At 36.9% G+C, this 11,623-nt stretch overlaps 1 protein-coding gene across 2 annotated transcripts; it reads left to right on the top strand.

The window, feature by feature from the left end:
• The first annotated feature begins 2,209 nt into the window (after window positions 1–2,209).
• kars (lysyl-tRNA synthetase) lies at window positions 2,210–11,055 on the top strand. 2 transcript variants are annotated; one of them, XM_005810418.2, is made up of 15 exons: window positions 2,210–2,294; window positions 2,918–3,085; window positions 3,324–3,465; window positions 4,903–5,068; window positions 5,149–5,242; window positions 5,334–5,520; window positions 6,007–6,132; window positions 6,317–6,436; window positions 6,583–6,745; window positions 7,962–8,135; window positions 8,239–8,324; window positions 8,406–8,491; window positions 8,571–8,697; window positions 8,823–8,966; window positions 10,388–11,055. In XM_005810418.2, the coding sequence occupies exons 2-15, from the start codon at window positions 2,946–2,948 to the stop codon at window positions 10,460–10,462; spliced, it is 1,830 nt and encodes a 609-aa protein (XP_005810475.1). In that variant the 5' UTR covers window positions 2,210–2,294; window positions 2,918–2,945; the 3' UTR covers window positions 10,463–11,055. The 2 variants fall into 2 exon arrangements, with proteins under 2 accessions (XP_005810475.1, XP_005810476.1); XM_005810419.2 differs by lacking the exon at window positions 2,918–3,085 and having other exon boundaries at window positions 2,220–2,294.
• Window positions 11,056–11,623: the final 568 nt, after the last annotated feature.

Genomic DNA, 11,623 nt, shown 5'->3' with positions numbered 1-11,623 from the left:
CTTTTGGATATAAAATCTAAGCTAGGGTTTAATAACAAATAAATGTTTCGTACTGCAGCAACACAGTATCATATCAATATTTTCAAAAGTTAATGGCTAAATTAGACCTTGATTGATTGATGTTTCCAATATTTGTTTAACTGCAATTATATTATACTGGCAAGAAGCTGTAGAGAGTAGAGACCCGATGCATCTCCTGATTATTGGCAACTTCTTCGGTTTGGAGATATTTTTCCCACTTACATCAGTTGACCAGTAGGTGGTGGTGTGTGACACGTTAAGGTCCTACGAAGTGTCTATACCACCCCATAACAAACACACCATTTGTGTGAAAAGGAAAATGCTGGTGTTGTTGTCTCATTAGGATTAATGAATACCATATAACCAGATTACAAGTGGAGCCCAGTGGAGTTGGATGTCACGCAGTTTGTTACTGACTCACTGCTTAATTACTGTTATTTCATATTTGACCTTGCAGTCTGTCAAACTTTGAAATCAAGAGGTGTATTGTGAACATTCCCTTGGTCAGTGTAGATTTTTATTTTGTAATTGTCTTTAGAGCAAATTCCTACTCAATATTGGTTATAAATCAAATCGCCTGCTGTACAAGACTGTACAGACTACCTGAAGAAACTGTGGGGTCAAGTTATTCTATTAATGGGGTTTTTCTTCCTGACGACATGGGCATATTCTGACATGGGACAATTCCAGGATTCATTGGACTCAGATTGTGAAAGAGTGGTTCAGGAGCATGAGGTATCTTTCTCACATTTGATTGACCACCCCCGAGTCTGAACCTTAACCCCTTTCAGAATCTTTGGGTTGTGCTGGCTCAAACTTTGATCTTGGTGAAAAATAAATGGAAATAGAAACATTATATATATATATATATATATATATATATATATGGGGGGGGGGGGGTTGGCAAAGATCAAGATTGTGTGACTTTAAACTTGATCATGATTTTATGGACTGAGGAACAGTGTTGATCTTCGTTTCTATAATAATAAAAACCCACTCGTTACTTATTTTCAGATTTCTTTAAGATTAAACTAATTTGTATTTAAACATTTTAAGTATTTCAATGTATTCTTCATACCATGCTCAAGACCTCATGGGATTTGGAAAGAGGAACAAAATGTTGTGGAGCCTCTGCCTGATGCAACAGCAAAGCAATCAGCATTTTTTTTATTGTGTGAGTGTGCCTTTCATCAGTACTTTCGGTATGACATTTGAAAATTTTTTATGTTTGAGATGGTCATGAATGTGCTCATAAAATGTGTATCATTTTAAAAACAGAGAAGAGAGTTTTCTCTTTTATTCTATTGTATGCTTTTACATAGCATTACATTCCAAAATAAAAGCTCAGAATCACTTTTGAAAAAAGTATAAGTTAGCTACATTTAGTTTTGAGGAAATTTTAGGGATGTCAGTAAGTGCAGCTCAGCTGACTTTTAATTACATTTTTTTGTAGTGTGAGATTAACTTCTTTGGAGGATTTTTTAAATAAGTGGTGTTCATAATTTTGGAAGGGTAGTAAAAATAATTAACTGTCCTTTGAAGTCTTTGGCAGACTTTACTTGACCCACCTATTTAGAGATGGTTGCTGGTTTTTGTGGAGATCCCCACTTTATTTTGACTTGATATTACTTTAAGTGAAAGTTAAATTGAAACTGAATGTTAATTCTGGTTATTAGGTTCTTACTTACCAATTCTCATCACATATTTTCTGAAGTACCTGTACTTTCACTTTCATGTGTCACATGATTTAATTGTGATAAAATTGTGTTATAAAACCTGCAATACTAATAAACACATTGTTTTGGTTCTTTTTAGAGTTATTTTGTATACTAATTAAGAAAAAAGTACTCAAAGTTGGGAAAACAGGGATCTTTTAAAGTTTTTTTTAAAAGACTTGTGTTATGTTTATGGTTTATGTTTAAAGATGTGTTTATGTGTTCAGTATGATGCAATGAAATACTTAAATGTTGAAACATCTTGCTTAAACTGTTATGTTGGCAGGGCATAATACAGTAGATTTTTTTATTAAAACATATTTCAACATAAGGTTCATTTTATATTGTTTATAATTTTTACTGATTTACTATGGGTTCATATCTCTCTTTTATTTTTAATATGCTAGTTTCCGATATTCCCCTAAACGCACCATCAAGCTTTCCTTTATCTGCTGCGCACGCGTAGGACGCACTTTCAGACCAGCTCGCTCTTTCTGCGCGCAGCATCAAGAACATGGCTGACGTGACAGCGGTGGGGGAAGAGAAACTCAGCAAAAAGTGAGCATATCTCCTTACTGCCAAGCTTTTTAAGCTTTAGATACTTCCTAATCTGTAGTCTATTCTTCAAGGTTGTTGCTCTTTCGTTAACAAGACCCGCTTTAATCTTGCTATACGAAATCTTGTGACATCCAAATGAAGGTCCCATATGGAGGCACGCTACAGACCCACACATCCCATATTTAAGTTCGCTGCTCCTTCTGGTAGCTGTAGTCCTCTACGGTGACGTAATAAAGTCTCTGTCGGTAGTTCGGCGAACAGAAAAAACTACAAAATTTATTTCCGGTCTTCAACATGTTGCCGGATTCTACATTCTCCCGTAAAAATTAGATTTATAATAGTTCATGTCGCTAATTTGTTTGTATAAAACGTGGACACAACCTATAAACTACGCCAATTCCGTTTTAAGGATCTTGTATCTATAATATATATTTTTTCATATTATTATTATTATTATTATTATTATTATTTATTGTTGTTGCTATTGCCGTTATTATTATTGTCGTTGTTACTCTGAGGTCTTGAGTTGTAGAATTTAGTTTTGCTTTTAGTTTTCCCCTTTCTGGTGAGCAAGCACCGCCGTTGATGCTCCCCTCTGTCTTTGCATGTATATGTTTTCTCAGGTCTGTCTGCTGACTGTGGTAGCTCAGCATGCTGTGTCTGGTCAGGGCTGCCAGGCAGCAGCTGTGTCAAGCCTTTGCTGTCAGAGGACAGTGGTTAAAATATGCATCCCCGTGTTCAGCTGCAGCCCCGGCTCAGTTTCACGCAATACGATGGAGAGGTGACAAAAGGTTGGTGGCTTTTCCGTTCCTGTGTGAGAAACAACCAACCTTTTGTCATCAAACTAGATATGGTCTCCCTTGTAACTATTCCTCTTGCTCTCCTTTAATAGTCGACATCACACTACAGTAAAAAGCAAAGGGACATCGTATTGTTGCTGTTATGTTAGTGAACATGCTTTTCTTTTTTTAAAGGGCTGGAAATCTTTTTAGAAAGTCTGGTTCATTTATTGTGTTTGTATTCTTTCAGTGAGCTGAAGAGACGAATGAAAGCTGATAAGAAAGCGGCTGAGAAAGAATCAAAAGGAAAGGATTTGGGGGAACAAACTGATTCCAATAATGCCAATGCACAAAATGCCAGTGCCCTGGATGATGAGACACTCGATCCCAATGTAAGATGGTCACAAATCACCATTAAATATACATTTAGTATGTTTCCTTTTACAAGCATGTTTATTTGTTTTGATATTAGTCAAAAAATTCTTAAACTGGGTGTGCACTTCTGAAATCGAAACTGAAAGAAACTAAGTCAAACGATGCGAGTTTAGACAAATATATGCACTAATCTGTCCTTCAGGCACTCTGTTTACAGAGGAAGATAACTTCATTTCATTTTTTTTAAATACCAAATTTGCTAGGACAGTTTTTGGACAACCAGTCCCTATGAATATATTTGTAAATCCCATTTTTTGATGAAATCCCTGCCCCACAATGTCAACATATCTTTAACTAAAAAGGGTCCTAATCAGGTGAATAAGGTATAAAATTTAGAAGGTTTAATAGAGTTCCATGTTTTTAAGTGATCAATCAAGAATAACAACTGCCCTGTGTTCTATTTGTTTTACCTATTTTTGTTAAAATATGTATCTATCTTGAAATTAAGACCTTGTGTTTCAGTGTCCTTACCTGTACAGGGAAGGTTTGATTTAAAAAAATACAATAAACAAGAAGTTAAGGAAAACCAAATAACTCCTGGCTTTCAAACAGTTGCCAAATATTAAGATGACAAATATAAGCTTCTGCTTTCTGTCTGCACTGCATTGCCCGTTGTGTCTCTGCTATATGATTATTATCACCTTCACAAGTATTTTGTTTTGTTTTGTTTTTTAAAATAAGCAAATATGAAAGTGATAATGGTCACCATGACAAACACTCATTCCACTTGGCACTGAGACTATTTTCATGCTCATAGAACATCCTGTAAGTTGTTTTACTGACATTTTCAAAACATGAATTATCTTAAGCTTGGGGTGGTTGTTTTATTACTTTCATTGTGAGAACATATTTCTCTCCTGTGTGCCAGAAGTGATAACATGGGTGTGTTTAAGCAAGCCCAACTAAAAAAGAAACTGAAAGAATCTAAGCTAAGTTGTGTTATTGAAGATCTATTCAAATATATTAGGTCATTCTTTATTTAACATTTTTACATGTTTAAAAAAAGAACAAAAAGCCTTTGATAATACACACCACTGCATCAAGAGTATTTTCTTTACAGGGATAGATCATCTTGTAAACTATTTTAATTACGTTTTTTCTAAATATGAAATATTTGAAACTCACAGTGGATATTTTAGGCTTATATTGAAGCAATAATTTTTATACTAAATTTTTAAACTCTTCCAAATAAGAAGAAATGGGGGGGAAAAATAGAACTTCCTGCAGACAAACCAGACAATTCAAATATGCAACTAAATGCTACTTATCTTGTCATTATCTCAACATAATGATGTGTACAGCCTGTAGAGATTTACAAGCAATGTACAGGGAGCAGGTCACAACTTTCCTAAAGAACATACTTCAGGCTGGCTAATAACATACTTGTGTAACAGCAATACTTCAAGATCCGCACCCAGGCCATCCAGGAGTTGACGGGCACAGCTGAGGACCCGTACCCACACAAATACCATGTAGACTTGTCGCTTACAGACTTCATTCAGAAATACAACCACCTGCAACCTGGGGACCAACTGAGCGATGTTGTTCTCGCTGTGTCAGGTACCAGGAAGACTTTGTGATCTTATCCTTTCCAAAGTAAACCAGCCTCATACCCTTTGTTAAACTTAAATATTTGGCAGGCCGAGTTCACGCCAAGAGGGCTTCTGGTGCCAAGCTGATCTTCTACGACCTGCGTGGTGAAGGAGTTAAGCTGCAGGTCATGGCAAACTCAAGGTATGGCATCTGGAGTTTTCATTGAGTGAGGTTGTGGATTTGTTTGACAACATTAACCTCACTTGTTTGCCTTCTTGGGTTATTCTGGCAGGAACTACAAGTCTGAAGAAGCGTTTGTGGCCATCAACAACAAGCTGCGGCGTGGCGACATCATTGGTGTCCGTGGAAATCCTGGAAAGACCAAGAAGGGGGAGCTGAGCATCATTCCCATCGAGATGACCCTGCTGTCACCATGTTTGCACATGTTGCCCCACCTCCACTTTGGCCTCAAAGACAAGGTAATTTACAACATACTAGTCCTGAACACTGCTGAGTATGAAACTTGTGTCTCTCTCTTTGCAACACAAGTGTGATGGGAAAATTTCTACCATGCTATTATAGTGTTATTGTATATGTAGTCAAATATGTTTGCAGTAGTTTAGTATTTAGACCTGCTTAGAAACAGAATCTGAGTTGTGATGGATTTATTTTATACACCACATAAACAGCTTTTTTCTCACTTCTCTCAAGTTTGAAAGACATGAATATTTTACGTTTCTTTGCAGTTTTCCATTTAGCTTCCAACACTCCATAGTTTCTTCACTTTGCAGCAGTATCAATAAAATGCCATAAGATCTGACATTTCTTCTTGTTAAAACTAGTTGTGACAACAATAAAGCACTGAAACTCATCATTGTTTAATGTCTCAGAAAACATGAGGGTACTTGACTTTCCTCTACCACCAGAGACTAATCAAGTCTGTGGGATTTTTATTTCTCTTAAAGGAAACTCGATTCCGCCAGCGCTATTTGGATCTGATTCTCAACGACTATGTGCGGCAGAAGTTCTTAACTCGAGCCAAAATCATCACATATCTGCGAAGCTTTCTCGACCAGATGGGCTTCCTGGAGGTCAGTTGTGTTTTGGGTTTTAGAAGTTGGTTGTGCCACACAGCTAACCTGCTAAACCACATATCACAGTCTAAAGCTTAGCTGGATTAAAAAAAAACTCCAAAAAACATTTGTTCAGACTTTTCTTTGTCACTTCCTACATTTCAGGCAGCAGTGTTAACCTGCTGTCCTTATCTTAACTCAGATTGAGACACCAATGATGAACATTATTCCTGGAGGAGCAGTGGCCCGTCCTTTCGTTACCTACCACAATGAGCTGGACATGAACCTCTTCATGAGGATTGCCCCTGAGCTTTACCACAAGGTAAAATGCTGTGAAAACTCAGAATTCTCTTTTAAAAAGTGACTTTCACAAAAACCCCTTTCAGGAGATTTGGTGAAAATGAAAAACTTTTTTTTTTAGCACAGTGGAGCTTTTTGTGCATTCTGTGCTTCATGTTTTCTTCATAGATGCTGGTGGTTGGTGGCCTGGACAGGGTGTATGAGATCGGTCGTCAGTTCAGGAACGAAGGAATCGACCTCACTCACAATCCAGAGTTCACCACCTGTGAATTCTACATGGCATATGCTGATTACCATGACTTGATGGAAATCACAGAGAAACTGCTGTCTGGTAACTGCAAGGCCTTTTTGACAAAATTGTTTCTTCAGAGTTTTTATTAAGAAAGACTGGATTTTTCCCCACTCTATTATCTTTAGTATCTGGAACCATTAAAATACACTTAAAGTGAGAAAATTGAAATGAGTGCAAGTCTATTAACAAGTTAGAAATATCATTGGTGTGAATGGCTCTTAAATATATACCATTCTACCAAAGATTGCATCCAAGCAGTGATTTTGCTCTACTTGACGAGATAGCTGAAAAACGTATCGCAATACAAGGTTTTCATATCAGTCTATTGAAAATATATTATTTTTTGTTTTAAATATCTGAAATGCAGCTAAACTGGTGCTGTGACCTTTCCTCTTCTGCTGTTCAATTTTCTCCTTTCGCTCCACTGTGTTCTTTTTATTTTTAACCAGTCAGGAGGCACAGTGGCAAAACCCTAAACTGCTGCTGTGCAAGTTGCTCCACAGGTTGTTGCTAACCAAAGCGTGAGTGAGTTAGTTGATGCCACCAATCTTGCTCAGCCAGAAATGACGGGTTGAGCTGCTAACGTATTTTCTCTAGTTACGTCTCCCAGAATGCTGTGTGGTTCTGTGTTGAAGTTCAGTGAAATTATTCAACATTTTTATCAGACACATTATCTATTGAAACTAATCACATGTCCATTGTGATGCATTATTGATTTATTGTCCAACCCTACTTGACGACATGAAATATTTGAGATTGAGACTGTTGGAACATGTCATAGGTCCTGTCTGACTGCCAATAAACTTGAAGATTAATCGGTTTTTAACTTAAATAAGTTAAGTTCTCTACTGCAGGTTCTATATTACTGTTAATAACTTCTTCACGTAACTCCTCTTTAATTGGTCTGAACCAACAATTTTAAACTTTATGCAATTGAGTCATTTGACAACACCTACTATAATCCATACTGGCCAACCTGACTGATTTAACAAGTAGAATTATCTACACATTTTGTGACAGAGTATATGGGGGCAGTGCAGCAAAACATAAAGTACAAATTTTTGATGCTTAAAATTGTTGTCTAATGCTGGTTCTCAAGGACAACATTTTCAATATTTCCCTGGTTCGTCACAACTGAATCAGATGAATGGTTCGCTGCCAGGTCTTGCTGGGCCTTTTAATACTCACTTATTGTTGTCTCATAGATCATCTCAGACACAGACATGCCGTCCCAATAATTCTATGGTTATTTCAGGAATGGTGAAGCACATCACCGGAGGATACAAGGTGACTTACCATCCTGATGGTCCAGAGGGCCAGGCCTATGAGGTTGACTTCACTCCTCCATTTAAAAGAGTGAGCATGACACACGATCTGGAGAAGATCATGGGAGTTAAATTCCCTCCAACGGACAGCTACGACTCCGACGGTATGGAGATGTACAAACAGCTGCCTCAGAAAAATATTATCCAAAGCTGTTCTATCATTTAGTTGACTCAGTTTCTGATAAAGAATCATCATTTGTTTTTCAGAGACCCGCAAATTCTTCGACGATCTGTGTGCCCAAAAAGGTGTTGAGTGTCCTCCACCCAGGACCACTGCCCGCCTCCTTGACAAGGTGCGCTGTGATTAAACTTTATTAAAACCTTTCTATATGTTCCTCATTATGTTACTAATGTTTTTGTTCCTTGTTCTGCAGTTGGTTGGAGATTTTCTCGAGGTCACATGCATCAGTCCAACTTTCATCTGTGATCACCCTCAAATCATGAGTCCCTTGGCAAAATGGTAAGAAGCATCAAGCTATTCATTCTACTATTGAATTGCAGAGCTGAGGCTCTCACTGTGACACTTTACTCCATTTCAGGCACAGATCAGAAAAAGGTCTAACTGAGCGTTTTGAGCTTTTTGTCATGAAAAAGGAAATTTGCAACGCCTACACAGAGTTGAACGATCCAATCAGACAGAGGGAGCTGTTTGAGCAGCAAGCCAAGGTATGTATGGACTGTCTGTTTTTTTGTTTTTTTTTAAATTATACATTAGCACATTGTCTTGCTATAGAATGATTTCCATTCTGTACTTTTGCTCCATACTGACTCTGTAACGTGACTCTTTTTAGGCAAAAGCTGAGGGTGACGATGAAGCCATGTTCATTGATGAGACCTTCTGCACAGCACTGGAATACGGTCTGCCTCCGACTGCTGGCTGGGGGATGGGCATCGACCGTCTCACCATGTTCCTCACCGACTCAAACAACATCAAGGTAACATTGCTCTAAAAAACTAATAATCATAACTGGGCAAACTTGTTTTGTGTAATCCAGATTTAATTGACTTAAAATTCTCACCACAATTTGAAACCAGATTTGATGTATTGAGACAGATACAAAAAAATATAGTTACTGCTAACAACACAAGTAGAATACTGCTGATTGTGACTGTTTCTCTATTCATAAAATCACAATATTGTTGAAAGTATGTAGTTTGTGTGAATTTTATTAGTTATGAATAGATTTTTTTTTACCCTCATTTTTGAGATATTTCATCATTCTGAAGGAATCAATTAATGAAAACATTATAGTAAATGCTGTAAGGTTGGTGTCTGGGGAGAAAAAAAGCATTAATGTGACAATAACTCTTCAATATAATCTCAGAACCTTGAAATTAAAATATAGTTTTGGGATGTTGATGTCTATTACCTGACATTCTCGCTGGATAAAAATAACACAGAGAGAATGTTGAATTTCTTGCAATTGAATGGAGAACTCTGCCCAGGGACAACTCCTTATCTTTGTCTCCGGACCAGTTCTAACGTGCTCCTTTGCAATTGCATATTTATTACATTGAGGCGTGGTTTAAGTTACAAATCAATTGCATAGAAGGTGCAGAAAAAAGAAAACACAGCTGTCAACACAGAGTCTCTTCTTAAACAATGGTGTCATCCTGCATTTCCAGTTCCCGAGATTCTCTGGGTCATAAACTTCAGTTCTCGTGTCCCTCTAGGATATAAAACTTTGACCCTTAGTCTTTGATGTTCTCTCCTGTTAGGTGTCACTCTTATCTCCAGGCCATCTGTCTCCCAATTCGGCTTGCTTCCTGCTGCTAAAGGCACACACACTCTGGGAGCAGACATAGATTCTCACAGTCCTTAAAGTCTCCTAATCTTTAATATTTATATTTGTATTTATCTAAAAACCTAACAGATGTTTTCATAAATTATGTGTTATGTTAATCAATGATTGCCGGTGTGTGTGACATACCCAAGAAAACCGGAATACAGCTACATGATACTGGAGATCTACAACTAAACCACAGAGTGAACTTGGATGGATGACCTTTTATCTGATCTTTTTTTGTTTGTTTGTTTTTAGTGGTCATTCATCGTTAATTAATTTATTCTAATAAATTAAAAACTAAGAGCTTAAGTTTGTTTCTTTCTGTTTTGTAAGAACTAAACTGTAGACGTTTTGAGTTAAAATTACTCTAATAGAGAAAATCATGGATATATTGGAAAAAATGTTTTTAATTTTTCAGTTTCAGGTGGTTTAAAATAGTTTGTTGCTAATATGTTGGTATAAATAATTTTCCAGGCTGTGGTTTCACTCAGAGATGACTCCCAAGCATCATCAGGGGAAATGTGTTCTAGTTCATGTACAATCTAAATATAATATTTAACCTTTTACAGGAGGTGTTGCTGTTCCCAGCCATGAAGCCCGACGACAATAAGAAGTCTGCTCCCTCTGAGGAAACTTCTTCCTAAGGTCATGACCTGTGATCCCTTCAGCTGCTTCATCTCTGCAGGAGTCCATATGAAGTATTGGTCTTTACCTCACCTTGGACACCAGCAGAGTCTGCAAATTTTGTTTTAATTGCGTTGGTTTGTTAAACATTGGAGCTTATTGGTCAGGGATTCATATGGCTGACTGGTATTGACTTTGTTTATTGTTTTATTTTATTTTGTCTGCTCATCACACCGGTTGAATCCTCAGTGCTTGAAAGAAGGTTTTAACTCTTTGCTATCCGAACCGTAAATATTTGAAATTCAATCAGGAAATGATCAGGAAGTCATTTGATCTGTTATGTCCAAATCTGGTGTTACTTTTATGCATATTCTGAGTTACTGAGGGAATCTTTCATTCTGAATACCAATATACCAAAAATAATATGGATTCACATCTGAACAACAACAACTCAAACCCTGATGTTTGAAGTGTCCTCTGTATATTCATGTCATTTTTAACTGATCTGCTTGTATTCCTTGTCTAAGATTTTTCATGTTGGCTTCCTTAAATTCAATGCCTATCTGCCAAGAAAAAGAAATTCTGGGTTTGAATAAAGTCCAATTGAATCAGCTTTGTTTTGTTCTATTCCTACAACTTCTAAGATATTTATTTTTGACAAATGTATAAATGACTTGAATTCTTGTGGAATCAATCTGCTCTGTATTTATATCAATGGAAATGACCTAGGTAAGCCAGTCAAAAACTAATAGAAATATTAAGTGTTATCATTTTTAATATTTGATATGAAAAGGATGTCAGAGAAGGACATACAGTACAGCTGTGACCAAAAAAAACTTTCTCACAACCCTGATGTTTGGTCTATATTCAGGCCTTTCTCCATCCATTGATTGTATTCAAATTATTTGAGGACTGGTCACAGGAACATGTCCAATATAAAGGATGAGAAGTTTCGCATGTTGCTAAGGAGGAAGAACTTCAAGAAATCTTTCAAAAATGTTAAATACTCATCCTCTAAATATGGCTTTGGCGCTGATCTAATCCAGAGCTTTCTTTGCAGGGACTTGGTCCTAACCTTGGAATCTAATTATGAGCGTCTCTGGCCTATTTAAAAATGGAGAATTTAAAATGCTTGAGTTGTTAAAAGCACAATACACCATAAAGCATAAATATTATTGAAT

The sequence above is a fragment of the Xiphophorus maculatus genome, chromosome 4, assembly GCF_002775205.1.
Source record: "Xiphophorus maculatus strain JP 163 A chromosome 4, X_maculatus-5.0-male, whole genome shotgun sequence".
Classification (NCBI taxonomy): domain Eukaryota; kingdom Metazoa; phylum Chordata; class Actinopteri; order Cyprinodontiformes; family Poeciliidae; genus Xiphophorus; species Xiphophorus maculatus.
The sequence above is the reverse complement of the archived record's forward strand: the minus strand, read 5'-3'. Positions and strand labels throughout refer to the sequence as shown.